General features: G+C 46.6%; 2 protein-coding genes across 2 annotated transcripts; one reads left to right on the forward strand and one right to left on the reverse strand.

Annotated features, from left to right (window-relative positions):
• Positions 1-701: 701 nt before the first annotated feature.
• Positions 702-4,595, reverse strand: MZT1 (mitotic spindle organizing protein 1). Its single transcript, XM_056861953.1, has 3 exons — positions 4,530-4,595; positions 2,054-2,199; positions 702-740 (listed from the first exon to the last, which is right to left on the reverse strand). The coding sequence occupies exons 1-3, from the start codon at positions 4,591-4,593 to the stop codon at positions 717-719; spliced, it is 234 nt and encodes a 77-aa protein (XP_056717931.1). The 5' UTR covers positions 4,594-4,595; the 3' UTR covers positions 702-716.
• A 570-nt stretch (positions 4,596-5,165) lies between these two features.
• Positions 5,166-22,616, forward strand: BORA (BORA aurora kinase A activator). The gene is made up of 12 exons (XM_056861952.1): positions 5,166-5,179; positions 7,518-7,688; positions 9,154-9,260; positions 9,374-9,419; positions 11,307-11,388; positions 12,202-12,267; positions 14,259-14,315; positions 15,426-15,646; positions 17,069-17,225; positions 17,835-18,400; positions 20,028-20,159; positions 22,527-22,616. The coding sequence occupies exons 2-12, from the start codon at positions 7,533-7,535 to the stop codon at positions 22,614-22,616; spliced, it is 1,680 nt and encodes a 559-aa protein (XP_056717930.1). The 5' UTR covers positions 5,166-5,179; positions 7,518-7,532.
• The last annotated feature ends 1,958 nt before the right edge of the window (positions 22,617-24,574 follow it).

The raw sequence follows: 24,574 nt of genomic DNA on the forward strand, positions 1-24,574 counted from the left end.
CATCAGAGGAAATGACATCCCTCAACATATATCCAAGATATGGTGCATAAGCAATGAAGACTGTATTCTTCTAAACTTCCCCCCAAAAAACAGCTTATTCATGCCATTACCAGCTGCTTCATAAATCTAGTTTCTTTGTAAAGAACTGATGAAGCACCAAACAAAAAAATTGATACACCCGTCCTTCAGTGCAATCATTAACGAAGTATATTTGATAGGATTAGAAGGGTGTAACTCTGCTTAGGTTGGTGCTGTTTGTTTGCCTCATAATCCAAGATTTATACAATATAAATATTTCAGTTTCATGCTAAGTGTTTTATTTTGGGGGAGGGGGAAGAGTCCATTATGACCAAATGCTTCACCCGAAACACAGTGGGTCAAACCATTATGTTTTCAAAAGTAGAACATTATATGATTTCATTTTCATAGCTCTGAAAGACCACTAACAGTACTATTCAAAATACATAAACATAACGACAACACTTTCAAAATTCTGTGTCTAATAAAAAAGGAGGCTTGAAGGATTGTTAGTTAATAAGTGTTCAAAAACTCTCTGTATGACTTCATATTTCTTCTTTAGCCGAGATTTGAGAAAGTGCTCGGAAACCGACACGCACAATTAACAGGGCTGTAACTCGCAACAGACAAATCTTCCAACCAAGTGCCAGCCTTCCGCTTTGACCATGATCTCGGACCCAGGTTCTCCTGCCACAGGATCAGCTTGTCATGTTTTCAGCTGCCTAGGAAGAATGGCTTGATTATAGCAGAGGCACCCAAAATGAACATGTAAGAATAATAACATCATTATGGACTTCGGGTTGGATCTCTGTCAGCTTTTCCGCTGGTGAAAAAGGGGGAGGAATTCCCTTTGGCCCCCCTGAAAGGCCTTGCTGGGGATCATGGGACCCACGTGGACAAATGCCGTGTGGAATGGGAGCTGCAATAAGAATAAGAGAGGGGCTGTGGCTCAGTGGTAGAGCCTCTGCTTTGCATGCAGAAGGTTCTAGGTTCAACCCCCGGCATCTCCAGTTAAAGGTACTAGGCAAGTAGGTGATGTGAAAGACGTCTGCCTGAGACCCTGGAGAGCCGCTGCCAGTCTGAGTAGACAATATTGACTTTGATGGACCAAGGGTCTGAGATTCAGTATAAGGCAGCTTCATGTGTTCATGTGAGAACTGGGCAAGATTTAGCTAAAAAAATTGCTGGATTCAACCCATTTGTTGCCACTAATTTTAGCAGTGTAAAAGGGTCGAGACAGGTGGTGTTTTAGACGCAGAAGAGATCAGTGGGAACAGACTCACTGACTGTGACATATTTGCCTGAGCAGGTACACAGAACTCCCTCCTATCCCTCACAGGCGATCAGTACAATGCAGGAGTGTTAGACAGAATCCAAACCATGCCGTTTTGAACCTGTGGGCACCAGTGGACTTCTGGCACAGGGCAAAGGGCACAGTCACAAAACGGCTGCTGCAGGAGGTGGAGCCAACCACAGAATTTCAGGGAGTGAGGTTATGCGTAACTAACAGTAACGCTTCAGCAATTGAGGATGCCTTTAAAAACATATTGTTTAAACATACTTTCTTGCATACAGCCAAGCTTATCTTCAGTCATATGGTGAAGATCCTTGTGCTGTGGTGGCAGCTGCTCCCCCAAAGCAACTTGTTAAAACTCTGCAGACCCACAGATCTCCAATGGCCCCGCTGGGCAAAATCCCCACCTGGCCCCACCCAGTTTTAAAAATACTGGGTGGGTACCAGGAACGGTGTCAGCGGGTACCACAGCACCCACAGGCACTATGTTGGGGAAGCCTGCCTCAGCGACTTGGAAAATTGTATGTGAGAGAGTGAAAGTGACAGAGCGCGTGTCAATGCAACCCTAAGCAGAGTTACTCCAGTCTAAGCCCATTTAAATCAATGGGTTTAGAATGGAATATCTTTTCTTAGAATTGCACTGTGTGTGTTAAGCAAACAGGAACTGTTGATGCTGCTTATATCATAACGTCCTGGAGTGTTCTGAATGGCTTTGCACGGTTCCCCACAAACCTGCCTTACCTTTAGAGCTTCTGTAGCCTTGCGTAGCTCTTTAATTACTGCCGACAGGGCCTCAGGGTTTATTCCTTGCTCGCACAGCCTGACGCAAATAGAGAGCGTCTCCATATCCAAGCCAGTGTTTAGTATTCTGGATATCTCAAACAGAACTGCAAAAGACATTTTCAAACAAAAGATGTTTAAACTGGGCTACCAACCGTTTCTTGTGTGCAATAACTCTGGGTTTCTCCCCAGATGCACATGAGGAACAAGCATGTTTCCTCTGTCCCCAGTAGAGTTATCAGCCATTGTACTACTGTACAGAATTTCCTAGGTTTTTTTTTAAACTCAGCCAGGTAAACCAAGATTAAAATTGGTTATGTCCATCCAGTGAATGTCATTAAATGTAGTAATTTTCAAGTTTGTAGTGTTTATGTGTAGTTTTGTTTGTATTGTATTGCCTGTAGATGTTTGATTATAAATTTGAAAATGAAAACATTAAAATACGAGGAACTGTACCCAGAGCTACTTAAGGTGACGTCATGGAAGTTTTCATGGGACCTTAGGCCCAAAGAAAATAATTACAGTGGTCAGTAAACCCACTCTATGTAAATATTTTCTGGCACTGCATTTATTTTTGTGCTGTCTCTGACCACAATAAAGAATTCATTCATTCACAAGGCAGGCGCTCACTGTTCTGCAATGCTCTTTTGCTTCAGGAGGGAGAGCGACATAGAAGAGTGAATAGTAAATAAAAATAAATAATAAAGAAAGATTTGCACCAGACAGACTAAAGTGGCGGGGCTTGAAAGAGTTGTCAGTTCACCCTGATGGATGTCCAATAGGGCTTGAAACTGGAGCATTGTTTATAATGCTGGCAGCTCACCCCAGGGAGTGATTAAAACAAGGGTGCCTCCGAGCATGCACAGAAAGTTCCCACTACTACTCATATCATTATAACATTACCCCAGTTGTTTTCAGAGCTGCCAAAATGGCATGCAAGAAAAAGCCTTTGCACATCTAGATTTTCACGGAAGGCTTGAAATAAGACATGAATCAGGTTTTCCCTCTCTTGGGAAAACTGGAAGTCACTTGGTGGCTGATGGGACAGAGTGGATTGGATACAGCCAGCTTCTTCAGCTCCATCTCACTTCTTCCTCTTCTTCTTCCAGTCCCTTACCCACATGGATTTTGCCCATGCAGGTCCCTTGACAATCTGTCTGGGCGGTCAAAAGAGGATGCTTCCTCCCTGTTCCACCCGGGGGGAAAAACTGGTTGATCCAACCTATTATTGTTAAGGTCAAGTCAAGTTTATTGACATGGTCTATATTTGACCAGTCAGAAGTTAGAACATCGAACTGTCTGACTTGATAAGACTGTAAAACTGATACAAATTACAAAAAAATGATTAAACTCTGATATTAATACAATATTAACGCATATATTATTGCTGGGTAATCGGGGGGGGGGGAATGCTTTACTTGTTTACAGAATTTGCCGCCATAAGATGTGGTAACAGCATATGCCACCACGGCTGCACGATTGATATATGCAGCTAAATGGAAGACAGTTGAGATACCAGACAAAAAAGACTGGATAAAAAAGATGCTGGAACTGACCGAGATGGCAAAGCTTACAACTGTGATAAACCAGAATGATAATGTACAATTTTGGGGGGCTTGGAGAATGTACTGTGAAAATCATTTTTTAACGGGACCATTTAAAGGAAACCCTTTGATCTAATCCCTTATTTACACTTTGTATTAATTTTTATATCAGGTATTGATTTAATAATGTTGGATACGACAAGAACAGGTTAATTAAAATAATATTGGGATTAGTTCCGTTAGCAAAGGCTTATACAATTTATTTTTAGATGGGAGAGGGGGAAGTCATTTTATTGTTAAATTAGAGCTATCACTTGTTTTTCTTTTTATGATTACTATTATATTGTTTCTGTTGATATATTAAATGAAGAATTTTTTTAAAAATATATTATATATATATATATATATATATATATATATATATATATATATATATGTGTGTGTGTGTGTGTGTGTGTGTGTATATATGTGTGTGTGTGTGTGTATATATATATATATATATATATATATATATAAAAAAAAAGATGTGGTCACTGGCATAGATGGCTGTTAAAAGGAGACTCCAATCAAATCTCCAATAGCCAACCCAACAGCCGCGCAAAAGCCCTAAAAAAGTGGGAGCCAGAAAAGGAGATTTTGGGGGATGGAGCCTGAGGAGGGCGGGGTTTGGGGAGGGGCTTCAATGCCATAGAGTCCAATGTCCAAAGCGGCGCTTTTCTCCAGGGGAACTAGGCCGGAGATCAGTGGCAGTAGCAGGAGAACTCCAGCCACCACCTGGAGGTTGGCAAGCTTATGTTGGGGACCCCCTGCTCCAGAGTCAATGGTTGCTCGGCTGCAGTCCCAGGCAGGGCAGTGGGCGAGAGGGTCCCGCGCCCCCGCGACCCCCCACTCACCCTCCATGGTCTCCCTCACCGCGTTCAAATGGGCAGCGGGATTCGCCATGGCGGAAAAGGGCATCGGCGGGGGCCTCACAGAGGGCGACCTCCCTCACCCGGATGTGAAAGCCGCCTATCCCCGCCTCTTCCGCTCTTCTTGTACCAAGGGGCTACCGCTCTACAGACACTTCGCCCTCCCTCGAGAGGCGCATGCGCAACCGCCCTCCAGCGGTTTCTCTTCGGGCTCCTTCGCTCTATAAGCCCCAGCCACCCGCCGCGTTTCAGCCAATGAGAAGCCGCGGTTCGTTCGGCACGGAGCCTGCCCATGCGCAACCGCCCTCCAGCGCTTTCTCACGCTTTCTCTCCTCGGGCTCCCCCCCCCCTGCTCTATAAGCCCCGCCTCCTAGCCTCACCCACCCGCTCCCGTTTCAGCCAATGAGAAGCCGCGCTTCGTTTGACGCGAAGCCCCACTCCCTCGCCTTCTCCCAACCGGCAAGAGGAGAACGTTCAAATGTGGGGGGGAAGATGACGAGGGGGAAAAAGGTCCCGCTCTGAGCCCTGATTGGCTCCGACGGGGGGTGCCCCGCGTGCTGATTGGCTGGTTTAAAGAGCGAAACTTTTAAGGAGAGTTAAAGAGCTGGAGGAACCGGGCAGAGGCGCTGGGAAGGGTGAGTTTGAATGAATGAGGGCATCGCTCACCACACCCTGGGGGCATTCCAACTTCAGTCCTTTTAGGGGGCTTTGCATAGATTTTAACCAAAATTTATCTCCAGGTGCTGAGACAGTTTGTGGTCCTGCAGGGATTTCTTACTTAAAAAAATGCATTTCCTCCTTTGTATTTTTGGTGGCTTTAGAAACACACCAGCAAAACTTGCTACCGTCAGGGTCTTTCCAGTTTAATTCTTGGGATGGTTTCCAAATGGGTAGTCCGGATTAACACAGATTGAGCAACAAAACAGGGCTCCAAAGGTGCTTTAGAAACTAGCAACATTTTTGTTTGAAGACATCAGCTTTTGTGAATGCATGAAGCTGCCTTATACTGAATCAGACCCTTGGTCCATCAAGGTCAGTATTGTCTACTCAGGCCAGTAGCGGCTCAGGCAGTGGTCTTTCACATCGCCTGCTTGCCTGGTTTCTTTAACTGGAGATGCTGGGGATTGAACCCGGTATTGGTATTGGCAAAAAATGGATGCTAATCATTGGTTCTTGTAGGTTATCCAGGCTGTGTAACCGTGGTCTTGGAATTTTCTTTCCTGACGTTTCGCCAGCAACTGTGGCAGGCATCTTCAGAGTAGTAATACTCTGGATAACCTACAAGAACCAATGAAGCCCGGATAACCTACAAGAACCAATGAACTCTGACCGTGAAAGCCTTCGACAATATTTTGATGCTAATCATGATGCACACCCATTCTTTCCAGGATCAGATGAGCATGCCTATTATATTAGGTGTTGGAGGCACCTGGTTGGCCACTGCGTGAACAGACTGCTGGACTTGATGGGCCTGGGTCTGATCCAGCAGGGCCTTTCTTATGTCCTTATGTATGTTCTTATGAAGTTGTTAGCCTCTAAAGTGCTAGGGAGCTCCAGTTCTTGGAATATCTGTCATTGAAGATGTTCTGGTGAGAAATCGCTCTCCTATGGAAAACTTTATATGTCAGACCATCTGGTGTGAGATAACATTTATCTTCTGCCTTTCAAGGAGGTGCTCAAAACAGTGTATAACCCAGGCATTAAAGATAAAGGAATTGCAGCCATTTTGTAAATAAGTTGGTTAACTGAGCCTGAATTTGTGGGGTGGTTCCTTCCCTTGAGACAATAATGATAAGCATTTAATGTGTCAACGTGCTTGCTTGGTTTCCACTGGCAGGTTGTTTCCACAACAGTGGCTCTCATTCTTTTCATTTCTCTTTTAATAATAAGTAGTTTTGAAACTAAAGGTCCTTGAAGGCTAAGGTTTATTATTGACGAGATCAGTGTGTAGCCGCCGGAAGTTTGGAAGGAGGCTTTCTGTCCCCAAACTAAAATGCAGAATTAAGAAGCAAAGCACTGGGGAAAGCTTAAATGCTCAGGAAAGTGTCCCCCCCCCTGCATAATTTGATCATGCTACACTCTTATATGTCACAGATGCACAAACCTGAATCTCGTATTTTCATATCACTCTTCCTCCCAAGGAGCTTGGGGTAATATATATGGTTCGGTCCCCCTTTATTTTATCTTCACTACAATCCTCTGAGGTAGGTGTGGGTGGAAGAGTGCATACTGGCTCAAGACTACTCAGTGAACTCAGTGGGGATTTTAATCCGTGTCCCCAATCCTGGTCTAATGCTCTGACCCAGGGGTGTCAAACATAAGGCCCACGGGCCGGATCTGGCCCCTTGAGAGCTCTTATCCAGCCCGCAAGCCAGCCGAGGCAGCCACACACACCCTCGATCTGGGCTGGCGAGGCATAGCCCAGCCCGACCAAGTGATTTATGTCATATCTGGCCCTCGCAACAATTGAGTTCGACACCCCTGCTCTAACCTCTACTGCTTCTCTTTTTTAAAAAAAAATGTTGGCCCAATTTTGGGGGTTGTGCCGGAATGTACTGTTAGTTCCCAAAAGGAAAGAAAAAATCCTAATTAGTTTCTCTAGTGCCTAGTACTGACTGAGGGGGTATCCTAGAATATGCCCTAGAATCCTTTGTAGGGTTGCCAACCTCCAGGTACTAGCTGGAGGTCTCCTGCTATTACAACTGATCTCCAGCTGAGAGAGATCAGTTCCCCTGGAGAAAATGACCGCTTCGGCCATTGGACTCTATGGCATTGAAGTCCTTCTCCAAACCCCACCCTCCTCAGGCTCCGCCCCCAAAACATCCCGCTGGTGGCGAAGAAGGACCTGGCAACCCTAAATCCTTTGAAACAAGAAGCTCCGTAACAGTGGAACGAGTTCCCCGAAGGTAGGAAGTTTGAAAATCACTGCTGTGAATGGGCCCAACCAAAAAAATCTTCTTTTCTTTTTTGAAGGTGCAACTTGCTATTATGAGCGGTGGCAAAGAAATGAAAATGCAGATAACTCCAGAGACACCCGGACGCCTCTCGCTCCAAAACCCCTTTGAAAGCCCGAGTGATTATAGCCATCTGCAGGAACCCACCTTGTCAAGTCCTTCTTTTCTTAAGTCCACGCATTCCTCTTTGGTAAGATGGAGGGTCTGTGGCTCAGTGGTAGAGCATCTGTTTGGCATGCAGAAGGTCCCAGGTTCAATCCCCGGCATCTCCAGTTAAAGGGACCAGGCAAGTAGGTGATGTGAAAGACCACTGCCTGAGCCGCTGCCGGTCTGAGTAGACAATACTGACCTTGATGGACCAAGGGTCTGATTCAGTATAAGGCACCTTCATGCATTCACAAAAGCTGATGTCTTCAAACAAAAATGTTGCTAGTTTCTAAAGCACCTTTGGATCCCTGTTTTGTTGCTCAATCTGTTTTAATCCGGATTACCCATTTGGAAATCATCCCAAGAATTAAATTGGAAGGACCCTGAAGGTGATGTGAAAGACCTCTGCCTGAGACCCTGGAGAGCCACTGCCGGTCTGAGCAGACAATACTGACTTTGAAGGACCAAGGGTCTGATTCAGTATATGGCAGCTTTGTGTGTTCACAGAGGGTCCTCTTTTGCCAGGGGTTGTGTTATTTTTGAAGGTAGTGGTTCTGATGATACCCAAATTAGGGTTTGGGTTTGTTTGCCTGGTGCTGTTTTGAGACCTGTTACACCACACACTTAGTGGAAGAGAAAATAGTTTATTCGTGGTCACAAACAGACGGACGCAAGAGAGTCTTCTCCAAAGCTTGCGCAAGGAGACCTTGTGCGTTACATTTTATACCTTGTGCATTACATTTTATACCTTGATTACTTTGCCATTTCATTGGTTTGCGACACATAACGTAATATGTTACACAGAATCATAGAGTTGGAAGGGGCCATACAGGCCATCTAGTCCAACCCCCTGCTCAATGCAGAATCAGCCTTGAGCATCCCTGACAAGTGCTTGTCCAGCCTCTGCTTAAAGACTGCCAGAGAGGGGGAGCTCACCACCTCCCTAGGTAGCTGACTCTACTGTCAAACAACTCTTACTATAAACAACTTTTCCCTAATATTCAGCTGGTACCTTTCTGCCTGCAATTTAAACCCATTATTGCGAGTTCTATGCTCGACTGTCAACAGGAACAGCTCTCTGCTCTCATCCCTGTGAGGTAGGTGGGGCTGAGAGAGAGCTGTAACTAGCCCAAGGTCACCCAGCTGGCTTCGTGTGTAGGAGTAGGGAAACAAATCCAGTTCACCATATTAGCCTCCGCCGCTCATGGGGAAGAGTGGGGAATCAAACCCGGTTCTCCAGATCAGAGTCCACCACTCCAAACCACCGCTCTTAACCACTACACCACGCTGGTTTTATTTGATTGTTACCCTGCCTTTTCCCAGCACAGTGCTTCTGACTTAGGAATCCACCGTTCCTAGGAATACTGTTTTAAAAGCTGCTGGAACATAATTTGTTGGGATTTTTGTCTGTGGACTTGTTTACTCCCCTCCCCTCCCCACCCCGCCGCCCTTTAAGATGGAAAGCTGGTTGCAACTTGAGTAACTGTGATCTTTTCATCTCCTTTTAGACTCCAGGAAAATTTGAGTGGTCTATAGAAAACCTTGCTTCGATAAACCCAGTGGAAATTGACTCCGAAGACATACGCCGGCAGGCCTTGTATTTAAGCCGCACCAGGTGAGTGGGTTTCTGTTGCGTGAGGTAAACGTCACCACAAAATTGTGTGAGGTAAACTGGCTTTCCTCTGCTGCAGTGAACCAACGGCACCTTTGTTTGTTCCCTCTTTGCAGGATAGATAAAGAGATGGAAGAGAAGAGACAGAAAGCCATTGAAGAGGTGACTATCCTTTCCGTAGTTCTTTACTCAGATAGTGTGACGTTGCACGGGGTAAAGTAAATAACAGTGGTGCTGATGTAGAATCATAGAGTTTTGGGGTTTTAGGGCACTATAGGGTTTATAACGAGAAAAGAATATTGTATTAGCAGTGAATCAGTGCTCTGTATATGTTTTATGTATTTTATGTTTTTTTTGTATTATGATTTCATTACTATTATTTTTTTTGTTTGTATGTTTTATTATAAAAAGCAATAAAAAAAATAGAATCATAGAGTTGGAAGGGTCCACCAGGGTCATCTAGTCCAACCCCTTGCACAATGCAGGGAATTCACAGCTACCTCCCCCCTCACACACCCCCAGTGACCCCTACTCCATGCCCAGAAGATGGCCAAGAGGTCCTCCCTCTCATGATCTGCCTAAAGTCATAGAATCAGCATTGCTGACAGATAGCTGTCTAGCCTCTGCTTAAATCTCCGGGGAAGGAGGGCTCACCACCTCCCGAGGAAGCCTGTTCCACTGAGGAACCTCTCTGATAGAAATTTCTTCCTAATGTCAAGACGGAAACTCTTTTGATTAAATTTTAACCCGTTGGTTCTGGTCCGACCTGGGGCAACGGAAAACAACTCGGCACCATCCTCTATGTGACAGCCCTTCAAATACTTGAAGATGGCTATCATATCACCTCTTGTGTAACCGGAACACAGTCCTAAAATGTGTTCTGGTTAACAACCAAATTCTGGGTTACCTCACCGCAAAGCTTTTTCTAGATGATGTCACTTAAGACTGCAGGTGGGGGGGGGGGAGTAAGTGATGGCATGCACCCCAACATGTAAAAAATAATTAAAAAAATAAATCCCTAGCATATGCGACTTGATGGCAAAAAACACACCTGCATCCTGTACACATTCGCCGTCACTCGCAACAGGGCTAATGACTAGCGCCAAGGTTGTCGAAACCTTGTTGCTAAACATTTGTTGTGGCCCAGGGCCCCAAAAATGTCTCACACTGAGCAATGTTTTTTTTTTCCTTGCCAGCCCTTCTCCTATGAATTGATTGCCTCTACAATCTTAACGCTTCTGCAACTTGGGGCTTTTAAGAAAAAGTTTTACTAGGGATCAGTTTTTGGATTAAGCACTGGATCAGACCCAGGCCCATCATGTCCAGCAGTCTGTTTACACAGGGGCCAACCAGGTGCCTCTAGGAAGCCCACAAACAAGACGACTGCAGCAGCATTGTACATATGTACATGGCAAAGCGGGACCTGGCAACCCTATCCCCAAAACAAATGTCATAAAATGTTACGTAAGAACAAACAAGATGACTAAAGCAGTGTTATCCTGCCTGTGTTCCACAGCACCTAATAGGCATGCTCCTCTGGTCCTGGCCCTGTACACATGACATGGCCAACACATATGTACATGGCCAACACATATAGAGTGGCAGTGAGAGGGAGAGAGTTGCAGTGTGAACAGGGCCCTACCTCCTCTTACGACCATTTTCGGCACTTGGCCACAGTAGCCTCATAAGAACATAAGAAAGGCCATGCTGGATCAGCCCAAGGTCCATCAAGTCCAGCAGTCTGTTCACATAGCGGCCAACCAGGTGCCTCTAGGAAGCCCACAAATAAGATGACTCCAGCAGCACCATCCTGCCTGTGTTCCACAGCACCCAAGATAATAGGCATGCTCCTCTGATTCTGGAGAGAATAGGTATGCATCATGACTAGCACCCGTTTGGTCTAGTAGCCATGGGTAGCCCTATGCTCCATTGGCTAATGCTATGATCAAACCAAGAATTTTAAGTATTTCACGTAGAATTAATGCCTGTAATTCTTTCATAGCTAAATGTATGGTTAACAGGGGACATTTATCTCAACTTTCCTTGTAGTTCTTCACCAAAAGCCTCATTGTTCCATCTCCTTGGACTAATCACAGCGGGAAGCAGTATGCTCCGTTTAATTCAACTCGCTGTAAGTGTTTTGCCTTCTGTGATGAAATTGGCAACGGCTGCTTCTCTGCCACCCCTTCTGACAGGTACCCTTTCACCTGGCCTGGTCTCACTAGTTTCAGTGGGACCGGAGCATCTTAAGAGGTTGGTGGATCGCGTTGCATTCGTCCAGCTTGTGGCATAATCCTCTGAGGGCATGTTTTTGATTTATGAAGTGGTATGAGTCTTGAGCTCAGTATTCGGAAGACATCTCTTCCGTTCACGGGGTGATGCTGTTTTTATCTTCCTAGCCGTCCCTTGGGGTGTTGGGTTGAGGGAAAGTAACTGGCCCCAGATCATCCACTGAGCCTGGTGGTTGAGCCAGCGTAGTGTAGTGGTTAAGAGTAGTGGTTTGGAGCGGTGGACTCTGATCTGGAGAACCAGGTTTGATTCCCCACTCCACTTGAGCAGCGGGGGCTAATCTGGTGAACTGGGTTGGTTTCCCCACTCCTCCACATGAAGCCAGCTGGGTGACCTTGGGTCACAGTTTCTCTCCGAACTCTCTCAGCCCCACCTATCTCACAAGGTGTCTGCTGTGTGGGGAGAGGAAGGGAAGGTGATTGTAGGCTGCTTTGAGACTCCTTAAAGGTAGAGAAAAGTGGGGTATAAAAACCAACTCTTTTTTTTCTTCTAGAAACCTTTGAGGATCTGTTTTCAAGCCTGATTAGTATACTTCCCCCTTCTTTTCCTCAAGTACTTTGAGAGGTGTTTTTAATAGCGGGTTTGCTGGTTTATTTAAATGAACGTGTTTTGTTTTGGTAATGTGACCAAACGGGATCGTCTTAATGTCTTGCAGGTGTTGAGCCAAACAGCGCTTCGCCAGTCGGCAGAGAAGTCGCTGGGCTGCTTGGAAAATCCAATGGTTGGTATGAAAAAAAAGAGGGGAAATGTGCCCCGTGGTGCGGGGGTTTTGACTATAAGCAAAGAAAGTCTCCCTTATTTTTAGGGAAGCATTCAGCCAACTGATCCTTCACTACCAGTCTGAAGTACTGCAGTTAGGATTGCCAGTTTCCAGGTACTAGCTGGAGATCTCCTGCTATTACAACTGATCTCCAGTCGATAGAGATCAGTTCACCCGGAGAAAATGGCCACTTTGGCAATTGGACTCTATGGCATTGAAGTCCCTCCCCAGACCCTAATCCCCTCAGGCCCCACCCCAAAAACCTCTCACCGGTGGTGAAGAGGGACCTGGCAACCCTAACTGCAGTCCAAGTCCACATCTGCTGCCTCTGTGTTACGGTTGCTCCCCAAAAAAAGCAGCACGCAGGCTCAAATTCAAATAAAAAATATAATAGAATGAAGAAATACACTTAACAACTGGGAAATAACACCACACATAGAGCACACATGACTCCGGTATCAAGAAGCAACATCACAGCAAAAAACAACACAAGTGGCCCTAAGGTTTCTGAAAGGTCCATGAATTATCCTTCCCGATGACAAGGAGGCTTGTCAATTTCGCTCTGAAGGCAAACCTTAGCTTAAGGGCTCCTTCCTGAAGAGAAAGGGAGCTTGTAAATTTCACTCTGAGGGCAGGCAAGCCTCATCTAAAGCAGTCTCAACAGACTGAATGGGCAATTCAACTCCAGCGTGAAAGGACAAACTCTTAAGAGCCATGATGAGAAGGTCACAGATGGGACGTGTTCTCTAGATGAAGGTACACATTTCGCCAGCTCTTCATCAGCCCATGCAGTGCATTTCGTAAAGACCACAGAGGGTTCACAGACAAACACTGCATAAAAGCCATGTTAGCCTGATCTCATCAGAGCACGGAAGCTAAGCAGGGCCAGCCCTCGAACGGGAGACGACCAAGGAAGACTGGGGCTACTATGCAAGGGAAGGCAACGGCGGGCTGCCTCCACTCATCTCTTGTCTTGAAAACCCCACTGAGCAGTGCTTTATGGTGTCAGTTGCAACTCGATGACACGCTTTAGCTTTTTTGGGAAGCTGCTTTATCCCTACATTAAAGGGAGAAGCTCAGTTAAGATACATTTGTTTTAATTTCTGTGCCACAAAAGTGTAGGAAGGTACAGGAACATCTGTTATGGGGGGTGGAACTTTAGAATTGTCTATTTTGGGGTGAGAGTGTGGCCAAATGGGCCAAATGGGGTTTAAGGGGGGGTCTTGTGGAGCTCCTGAGCTCTGAGCCGTCATGGTGTAGTGGTTAAGAACTGTGGTTTGGACCAGTGGACTCTAATCTGGTGAATCGGGTTGGTTTCCCCATTCCTTCATATGAAGCCAGCTGGGTCACCTTGGGCTAGTCACAGTTCCCTTAGAGCTTTCTCAGCCTCACCTGCCTCACCAGGTGTCTGTTGTGGGGAAGGGAAGGCGATTGTAGGCCGGCTTGATTCTTCTTTAAGAGGTAGGGGCGCTTTCACACGTGCTGAATAATGCGCTTTCAATCCACTTTGTGGCTGGATTTAGCTGTGTGAAGTGGCAAAATCCACTCGCAAACGATAGTTATCGTGCATTGAAAGTGCTTTGTTCAGCATGTGTGAAAGCACCCGTGGAGTTTCTGAGCTCTGTACCAATCCTGCGTGAGCAGAGGACTCTCGGTGCCTATATTCCTGCAAAGATAAGTATCCTGAAAAGGTCTGCCATGCACTGAGTGTGCCCACAACAGCCGTCTTCATAAAATATGGACTTGGGGGAGGGAGCAGACTCATTTTTCCTGCTCCTGACTCTCAGGTGGGCTTTTCCTTTGTTTACGTTCGAACCCTAATCTGACCAGCAACTCATGTAGCTTCTGGATCTTAACCCACTCATAATCCTGTAATTTTTTTCCCTTTCTTTCTTTTGGCGCATGTTTGATCCCAGTGACCGCATCCTAATGTTACGTTTTGTTAATTGCAGCCGCTTGCCAGACAGCGTTATCTCTGCCGGTAGATTTCGACTTGGAAAAAATGTTAGGTATGTAACATGAAAAAGGATGGATGTCTCAACCAGGGGGGATCCAGACCCTCTTAAGAGCTCTTATCCGGCCGGTGAGGCAGCAGCCCCCAACCCCAGTCCCGATCTGGGCTGGCGAGGCATGGCCCTGCCTGACCAAGTGACAGTTATGTCATATCCGGCCCTCATAACAATTGAGTTTGACACCCCTGGTCTAAACAGAATTTCTGGCTATGGTGGGGGGCGCGCAGAAGAACATATGAGGGGCTACCTGATACTGAGGGCCAACCTAGATAACACTGTGAGGGCACAGTGCCATTTTAAAGCTCGTTTTTTAACTTTTCAAAACGCTGCTGGGTACCTCAGCTCAGGGGGCTTATGCCCTCCCCCCACAGTTTTCAAGAGCCCTGAGTCAGACTATGGATCAGTCAAGATTTGTATTGTCTACTCTGACTAGAAATGTGAAAGCCTGGAAACATACAGGGGCAAGAGACATCTGCCTAAGGTCATAGAATCAGCATTGCTGACAGATGGCCATCTAGCCTCTTCTTAAAAACCTCCAGGGAAGGAGAGCTCACCACCTCCCAAGGAAGCCTGTTCCACTGAGGAACCGCTCTGTTAAAAAGTTCTTCCTAATGTCTAGACAGAAACTCTTCTGATTGAATTTTAACTCGTTGGTTCTGGTCTGACCTTCTGGGGCAACAGAACCCAACTCGGCACCACATCCTCTATATAACAGCCCTTCAAGTAATTGAACATCTCAGAGATCCTTGTGTGTGTGTTAAGTGCCGTCAAGTCGCTTCCGACTCATGGCGACCCTATGAATGAAAGTCCTCCAAAATTTCCTATCTTTGACAGCCCTGCTCAGATCTTGCAAGAGATCCTTAGAAGAATATTATTTTCACCAGGCAGATGCGAACCTGGGGCTGAGAAGCAGTAGGCTGCGTCACAGCCGCATGTAAGCTAAGGAAATTGCTCAATGGGAGCCCAGTAAACCAGTGACTGGTTTTGTAAATAGCCTTTTACTTGTATTTAGTTTGCCAAACCGGGGTGGGGGTGGGAGAATCTACCTTGTGTTTGCATGCCTGCAGATCCCTCAATCCATGTGATTCCCCCCTGCTCTTGCTTTAGGTGCATATTTTAAACCAGATGAATTGGCCGATCAGTCTCAGGAAAGCCTGAGCACTTCCTCCCTGAGAAGGAAGCTGTTTCTTGACGAGAATGGAAGCCTGTCCGAGAACATGTCCCCTTCGTCTCAAAGCCCGCACGACGTCCCCGCCTCGCTTGGGGAGCTGTGTTCCACAGACATCTCCCCTGTCCGCTGCAGAAGCCCCCTGAATACGTCGAGTTCGGTAAGCAGCTCGGGGTCGGAGCCCTTGGGTATGTGTGCTGGTGAAGCTCATCTGGCGATACGGATTATTGTTTTGTGGCCTTGCTTGGTGTTGCATCGTTGGGGGAGCATGCATTTTCTAGTGTGAGAACGGTTGGTTTTATGATGGGGTATCCTGTTTTGCCTGAGCTGTCTTGATTTTTGTGTGTGTGACCTGTTGACTGCTTCAAGACCACAGCCAAGGGTGGCACAAACACCCAGAAACCAGCTGCAGCTCCGGCCAGGGGCTGCGAGAGACAGGAAATGGGCCATTTTGGTCCCTATCAGAATTCCCAGACCTTGATCACTGCAGCTCCTGTCACTTGATTAGTTAAATTGCATAATTAAAGTGTGGAACTCCCTGCCCCAGGATATGCTGATGGCTGCCAACTCGGAAGGCTTTAAGAGGGGAGTGGACATGTTCATGGAGGAGAGGAGTATTCATGGCTACCAGTAAAAATTGATACCAGTCATGATGCTTACCTATTCTCTCAAAGATCAGAGGAGTATGCCAAATATATTAGGTGCTGTGGAACACAGGCAGGACAATGCTGCTGCAGTTGTCTGGTTTGTGGGCTTCCTAGAGGCACCTGGTTGGCCACTGTGTGAACAGACTGCTGGACTTGATGGGCCTTGGTCTGATCCTGCATGGTTTTTCTTATGTTCTTATGATTCTCCTGCCCATGAAATCATCTCTTCGCTTCTCTTCTTGCTGTCCACTGCCTTGTGCCTATTACACCTTTCTGTTCATTAAGAGTGTCAAATTTTGGAATTGTTGAAAATTTGGGCTTAGATCCTGCGGATTTGTTTGACTAACAGTAGTGCCTTCCCCTAATGCAAAAGGCTCTCCTGCTAGCGGCATACTATATGTCCTATCAGATGCCTCCAGTTCTGCCTAAACAGAAGCCAGAGGCATGTTTAAAAAATGCTGAATTTAGACTTGGAAGAAAAACGGGGCTTTTCTAGGCTTGTAATGCTTTAGCCTTACAAGGAGCCCCGTGGCGTAGCGTGGTAAGCTGCAGTACTGCAGTCCAAGCTCTGCTCACGACCCGGGTTCGATCCCAACGGAAGTTGGTTTCAGACAGCCGGCCCAAGGTTGACTCAGCCTTCCATCCTTACGAGGTCTGTGAAATGAGTACCCAGCTTGCTGGGGGTAAAGGGAAGACAACTGGGGAAGGCACTGGCAAACCACCCCGTAAACAAAGTCTGCCTAGTAAACGTCGGGATGTGACGCCACCCCATGGGTCAGGAATGACCCGGTACTTGCACAGGGACCTTTACCTTTTCTTTCTTTTCTTTTTTTAAGGCTTTAGCAGTCTCTGGAGCAGAGTCAGTGAAGTTGTGTCAATACGAGTAATAACCCTTACGCTGAACGTTAACAGTGGCTTTCCTTGTGTCTTGAAAGGGCCAGCTTTCTTCCAGCCCAGTTCAGTATGATACGAGGATGCACAGCCTGGGGAGCTTAACCACTCCCCCATTTCCTGAGAGGGGCTCTACAGACAGCGTTTCCCTAACAACCCTTTCTCCAATTAGCATTCAGATAAGGAAGACGCCGCTTTCAGGTACGTCACGTGTGTTGGGCTGAGGTGGTTTACCAGGTGTCTGTCTGTCTGTCTCTCTTTCTTTCTATTTTTTCCAACATTAAACAATGCATACAACAAACAACACACCACGCACACACACCTCTCGTTACATTATCCATACTTCATGCCTACTGCAAGTTCTTCATCTGGAACCCAATAGAGCGGAGCTGCCTCAGTTTATACTGTCTATCGCTTGCCTTAAGAGTAAATAAAGTTTACTACACTAGAAAGCACTTATTAGGACACTCACTGAACCACTCAGCCAATTTATCTAAAATGTAAGTAACTCTACATATTTGTTATAGTTAAGTCTGACAAAAATACACCTATATTCTGCATAGATAAAAATGCTATCTACTTAACCTTATACAAACTCGCTGCAAATATGTTTAGTCTTTGTTTCCCCACTCCTACACATGAAGCCAGCTGGGTGACCTTGGGCTAGTCACACTCTCTCAGCCCCACCTACCTCACAGGGTGTCTGTTGTGGGGAGGGGAAGGGAAGGTGATTGTAAGCCGGTTTGATTCTGCCTTAAGTGGTAGAGAAAGTTGGCATATAAAAACCAACTCTTCTTCTCCTAAATGCAGGGCGGTTTACTTTTCGCTCACCAGACGTACCTTCTGTGTCCAGCTCCTGCCGCCCAACTCCTCCTCCTACCAGAAGTTCTTATGTGGAGTGTTCACCGTTAAAAAATTGCTCCCCCATGAGACGGATGGCTTGCCGCGGCGCTGCAGTGTACCAGACCTCCATTGTCCACCTGCCTTCCACCCCTGAAAGTTTCGACGAGGAGCAGGAGGAGGAAGCGAAGGCCCTGTCCGCAGAAACCTCCCTGCCGAAAGGCAGTCTGTGCCAACAGAACGGGGACCCCTTTGTCCACGGTCAACGTGTGGTGGTTGCCAGGGAGTCTTTATCGCCAGACCATCCCGGAACTAATGCGCAAGAATTGTCCTTGTTCCACGATCTCGAGAGCTTGAACGAAAACCACACGGTGGATATGGTGGAAGCAGAGGAAATGCTGGACGTCAACTCGGTGAAGGGGTCGGCGGAGAACAGCAGCCTGCCCGTGGCTGGCTTGAGCATAGAAGGGTCTTGCATGTGGCTCCCACCGCTTGCGGAAAGCAGTGCCAGCCCCTGCGAGGGCAGCAGCATCCAGGTAAGGCCCTGACTTTAGTGACCGGCCAACCTGGCTTAGGCCCATGTCTGTGGGGCGAGGCCTGCTCCACCACCTGAGAACTGAGAGGCCCCTCAATGGCAGTTATCCACGATAGTTCAGTGGAGCCTACGTAGGACTGCAAATACCGGAATACCTAGGATTGCCAACAACCAGGTGGTGGCTGGAGATCTCTTGCTATTACAACTGATCTCCAGCCAATAGGGATCAGTTCATCTGGAGAAAACAGCCTCTTTGGCAATTGGACTCTATGGCATTGATGTCCCTCCCCAAACCACGCCCTCCTCAGGCTCCTCACCTTCCTGGCTTGGGTAAAAGGATGCCTCTTAAGAACATTCCTCAAAGGCAGGGGCCCCCAACGTGGTGTCTGTGGATGCCATGACGCCCATCGACACCTTTTTTGGCTCCCGCCAAGTGTTTTTAGGAAGCGGGTGGGGCCAGGTAGAGCTTTTGCCCCGCAAGGCTTCGGATTGACTAGTGGAGATTTGATTGGCTGTGCAGATTTTTTTCTAAAATGTGTCAGGCAGCAGCTGCCACCACAGCCCAAGGATCTGCGCTATATTACTGAAGTTAAGCTGGGGCAGCCATTTTGTGGCTGGCTCCGCCTCCTGTGGCAGCCATTTTGTGGCTGCGCCCAACATGCTGTGTCAGAATTCTGAATGTGCCCACAGGCTTAAAAAAAGTTAGGGACCCCTGCTCTGAGGGTTGGGTGACGTCTCCGTTCCTAGAGATTTTGCTACATCTCCTGTCCCCGAAATGGAAGGACGGCGCTCCCTCTCTGGAACGAAGGAAGAGAAGGAGTTGCCTGGTATTTCCAGCCCTGCCAGGGTGGCGTAGGACTCTCTGGCCGGCCTCTTACAGTAGCCGAACTTATCTGAATGTTGTTGCCAATACATTTTATCATTGAATGATGATATGCACATCCATACGACAATGGGAATATAAGACCTCTGTGAGAGCCAATTTAAATGGTGAAAATTCCATGTTTTACAACAGTTGACATCAGGCCACACAATAGAGAAGGTTATTACTTTACAGCATCCCTTTATTTGTATTTCTGGATGTGTTTCTAAAATGTGAATGTATAATTGACCACTGAAGAAGGCCTCATAGGCCGAAACGCGTTTGGGTTATTTATTGGTCATTTACATTGATTTTGTTTAATCAACTATGCTGGAAAATTAGCAACTATGTTTATATATTCTTGTAATTGATCAGCCTGTATATTTAAGGCCCAGTGTTTTCAATTGAGTGTACACAGCATAATAAATAATAATAGTATTTTGCTCTAATTTTCAGCTCAACTTTTAAGTTCTTTTGTCTAGTTTAGGTTTGAGTTTGTTCTTTATCTTCCCTATTTGTTTGGCCTCTTACAGTGCCATCCTAAGCATACCTACACCCTTCTTAAGTCCGTTGACTTTGGTGGACTTCAAAGGGTGCTAACTCTGCTTAGGATTGCACTGTTAGCCCACTGCCTTGGCGGAAGCTTTAGAAGGATCTCTGCCGCAGTATACGTTTGCCATGCTGCTGTTGCTCTTTTCTGGCATTTCTTGTCTTCAAACCACAGGTCAGAGGCAGCTCACCTTACCTTGCCATTTCTTTCTGCCAGGTGGACAGTGGTTACAATACCCAGACGTGTACCAGTAGCCTCATGGATACAGTGAGAGTGGAAGTCAGCGGCAGGGAGAAAGATTCTCACGCTTGCGAGACTCAGAACAAACACAGTCTCTTCCGAGCAAAGGTGAGGCGCTCGGGGCTCCTCTGTAAGCCCGTATCGGGCTCAGGAAAAGCACCGGGGGTGGTAGTGCGCGTTCAGGTTCTCAAGACACTAAATTCTACTTCCATATTTAAATAAAGCCCATTTCTGCGAAGAGCAAAACTCGATTCTAGTGGCACCATAAAGACTGGGCGGATTTCCAGAGTACAAGTTTTCCAAAGTCAAAGCTCTCTTCATCAACCTTCCTAGCTGAATAAGGGAACTGTGATTAGCTCAGACTCGCCCGAGCTTGGAAGCTAAGCAGGGTTGATCATCATTAACACTTGGATCGGGAGACCTTCAAGGAAACCCAGGGTTTCCTTACAGCTCGCTGGCTTCTTAAGAGTCTTGCTCTGGGAACATCAGGGGGCGTTTTACTTAACTAGGAGCCCTGTGGTGCAGAGTGGTAAAGCTGCAGTACTGCAGTCCCAAGCTCTGCTCACGACCTGAGTTCGATCCCAACAGAAGTTGGTTTCAGGTAGCCGGCTCAAGGTTGACTCAGCCTTCCATCCTTCCGAGGTTGGTCAAATGAGTACCCAGCTAGCTGGGGGTAAAGGGAAGATGACTGGGAAAGGCACTGGCAAACCACCCCACAAACAAAGTCTGCCTAGAAAACGTCGGGATGTGATGTCGCCCCATGGGTCAGGAATGACCCGGTGCTTGCACAGGGGACCTTTACCTTTAACTTAACTCTTTATCAATCAACATGAATATGCAACAGAGAAAAACATACCAGCTACAATACGACAGTACAGTACAGATACTGTTTCCAGGGTCACGGCTCGGTTTCCAAAATAAAAAAGTGGGGGGAGGCCATTAGGGAAGGCTGCCCCCCAACCCACTGTCAGAGGCTTCATGACCCACAGGCTGGGAAACCGAGTTCTACGGGATGCAGAGAAAAAAAGCCAGCCACAGTGTGGAGAGCTGAGGGGTGAAGGAAGAGCTGAGAAAGGGACACACTAAGATATGTGGATTGGGGAGATTGAGGAAGAAGGGATTGGGGAGGTGCAGAGAGAGGGGCTGTGGAAAGGAGATCCTTAAGAAATGGGGCTGATGGAAGACTCGTCAGCAAGGAAACAAACCAAAGGCAGTATGATTCACCCTCCTCCCCTCGTTTTAACAAACTTTATAAAACGCTGTTCGTCTTCCCTGTTGCTTCCTCTTCCCTGCCCTCACAAATTTACTGGTGAGGTGCGCAGTTCTTTCACCTACCTCCCTGCCCTACGCAGCTTCAGGTGGAAAGGCTGCCGTCGGGGAGAGATTTTCTTGACTTTAGGTCATCCAGAGCAGCACCTAAGAAGAGCTAGATCAGACCACTGGCCAATCTAGTCCAGCATCCTTTCACACAGTGGCCGATCAGTTCCTCTGGAGGGCCTGCAACAGGGCACAGAGGCCAAGGCCTTCCCCCATGGTGCCTCTTGTTACTGGTACTCAGAATTCGGAGGTTCCTTTTAGTCACCATGGCTCACAGCCACTGTTCAGTTCTTTATTATTACAGTTCACAACCAGTAGGTATATAAAGGTAAAGGTCCCCTGTGCAAGCACAGGGTCATTCCTGACCCACGGGGTGATGTCACATCCCGACGTTTTCTAGGCAGACTTTTGTTTGCGGGGTGGTTTGCCAATGCCTTCCCCAGTCATCTTCCCTTTACCCCCAGCAAACTGGGTGCTCATTTCACCGACCTCGGAAGGATGGAAGGCTAAGACAATCTTGAGCCGGTTACCTGAAACTGACTTCCGTCGGGATCGAACTCAGGTCGTGAGCTGAGTTTGGACTGCAGTACTGCAACTTACCACTCTGCGCCAAGGGGCTCTTTAAGGTATATAAAGGAAGCATTAATTACAGAAATAATAAATTTATATATAGATGGTCTCAATAAACACAGGATCGTCCTATTGGATACCAGCTAAAACTACACATATCTGTCAGCGATTTAACACTTTCAACATTCTCCTTAGCAAACACTGACAGACCTGTCCTCCATGAATCTGGCTAATCTAAACAAAATAATTTCATGCCTGGTTCTAGTAAATAAATGGGAGTGTGTGTGTGTGTTAAGTGCCTTCAAGTCACTTCCGACTCCTGGCGACCCTATGAATCAATCTCCTCCAAAATGTCCTATCTTTGACAGCCCTGCTCAGATGTGGCAAATTGAGGGCCGTGGCTTCCTTGATTGAATCAATCCATGTCTTGTTGGGTCTTCCTCTTTTCCTGCTGCCCTCAACTTTTCGTAGCATGATTGTCTTTTCCAGTGACTCTTGTCTTCTCATAATGTGACCAAAGTACAACAGCCTCAGTTTAATTGGGAATATGAGTGCATTTTGTTGAGTTTGCTCTCTCTGTGTCTTTAGCAAGGCAAACTCGGCCCGGCATACTGGACTGAACCCGAGCCCGTGAGTCAACCTGGCTGCTGCCTTATGGAAAGTCCTCGGTCGAAATGAAGGCACATCGCCATATCTTTGGTTCTGGTCGTTCGCCCTGGACCTGAAGCATTGCTCTTGAGATACTTGTGGAAGTCTGGAGTCATCCGAATTGCTCACTTTTGCCCTTGGAAGGGGTGGCCGTTAAAGCAGATAAACGAGAGAAAAGCCGACTTGTGCCCGAGACCTGCTCTCGCGGCTTGCGGTCGGTTTAGACCATGTTGTGCCCTGTTGTGGTGTTGTGCTCACAGCAGCAAGGCTCATACCCCGGGAGTGCTTGCGCAGAGGTGCTGTTTGTGAGAACAGATCGCTACTGTGTTAGAAACTGCTGCAATTTCTCCGTTGTGCTTCTGCAAACTGGGAGACCTACAACGATCTGCCTGCGCCTGTGTAGAAATTACCGTTCTTGCAAACAGCACTTCCCAAAATACCACTGAGTGCAAAATTTCAAGGGCATTAAGTGCGGCAGCTGTCATTGATCTGAACGGGGGCACCAGAAACACATGGAGCTACGCAGTAAAACATAAGAGGGGGTTATTTTGCTCTTATTTTCTATACAAATAGTATTTGTAGTCAGTAAATCCATGAATTCACTCCTGTCACAGAAGCATCTCTCAGCATTTACGATTTTGGTACTATTCATTGTGCCCTTCCTGGTTCCTTTTTTTTTTAATGAAAAATTTACCATTTTGGAAACATGAATTCCTTAAAGAAAACTGTGCTTGAAACTTTTCTTTTTTAATACATGAGCAACCATCCCTTGCATACAAATAGTTTCAAAACTGCTTTAACTTGATTTTTTGTAAAGAAAGATCCGCATAATAAAGATTTCTCGCAAATGTCTGGAGTGCGATATTTCAAAAATTAGAAAGTGATTGGTAGAACTGTGAGGATATCGTGATGATATTCTACTGGTAGAATTGAAGAATATATTTCCCAATATTTCTCAAAAGTGGTTTGGGAACTATGGGGTAAGCCAGAGTCAGGGGTTCTCTTTCCACAAATCCAGGTAATGTGAAACCAGGGACGTCTTAAGTTTTCCAGGAATGTGGGCAACAACTCTCATGGGAAAGACGGATCAGGTATCCTCCTCTTTCAAAGGACATTTGCTTGGATTACCCCCACACGCACAGTTCGCCTAGCTTCACAATCGCCAGCAGGAATTAGTCAGAAGAAAAATGGGTTGCTCTGATCCTATAGCTCAATTCTAGGGCCGCTCTTTGGCTGAGTGGCACAACCCTAATACAGGTATTATCAATCCTTACTGTATAACTCTGTTTTTCCATGCAAACAGCAACAGTACCAGATATTCAGGCTTTGTGTAATGTTGGGTTCTCCCTGCCCACATGGTAGCTCTGAACAATTTTCTGGATCTCTCCTGCCCCCACTGAAGAGGAGTTGGTTTTTATATGCCAACTTTCTCTACCATTTAAGAAAGACTCAAACTGGCTTACAGACACCATGTGAAGTAGGTGGGGCTGAGAGACTGCGACTAGCCCAAACTCACCCAGCTGACTTCATGGGGAAACAAATCCAGTTCACCAGATTAGACTCCACTGCTCATGTGGATGAGTGGGAAGTCAAACCCAGTTCTCCAGGTAAGAGTCGTCCTCTCTTAATCACTACACCATGTTGAGCCAAACTCTGGCTAGATATTAGCCAATAAAGCAGCTTTTTGCTGTCTCAGAGGGGTTTGGCAGAAAATTAAACCTGGATCCAACCCTGTAAGTATTGCTTAGCCCCAGTTATTGTTCCAAGCAAAGGTGGTCATAACAGTAACACCACTGTTATTTTCCTGTGTGTTTTTTTTTGGGGGGGGGGTGATAGGAGATGGGGAATGGGGAAACACATACATGCAGAAGAAAAGGGAATTGGAAGCAAGTCCTATGTTGTAGATCGAGGTTAATGGTGGATCCAAGCTTTGAGACGTATTGCAGACTGAACACATCAAAAGTACTAAATACCAGTTTAAGGGCACA

Source organism: Euleptes europaea, chromosome 16 (genome assembly GCF_029931775.1).
Source record: "Euleptes europaea isolate rEulEur1 chromosome 16, rEulEur1.hap1, whole genome shotgun sequence".
NCBI lineage: Eukaryota > Metazoa > Chordata > Lepidosauria > Squamata > Sphaerodactylidae > Euleptes > Euleptes europaea.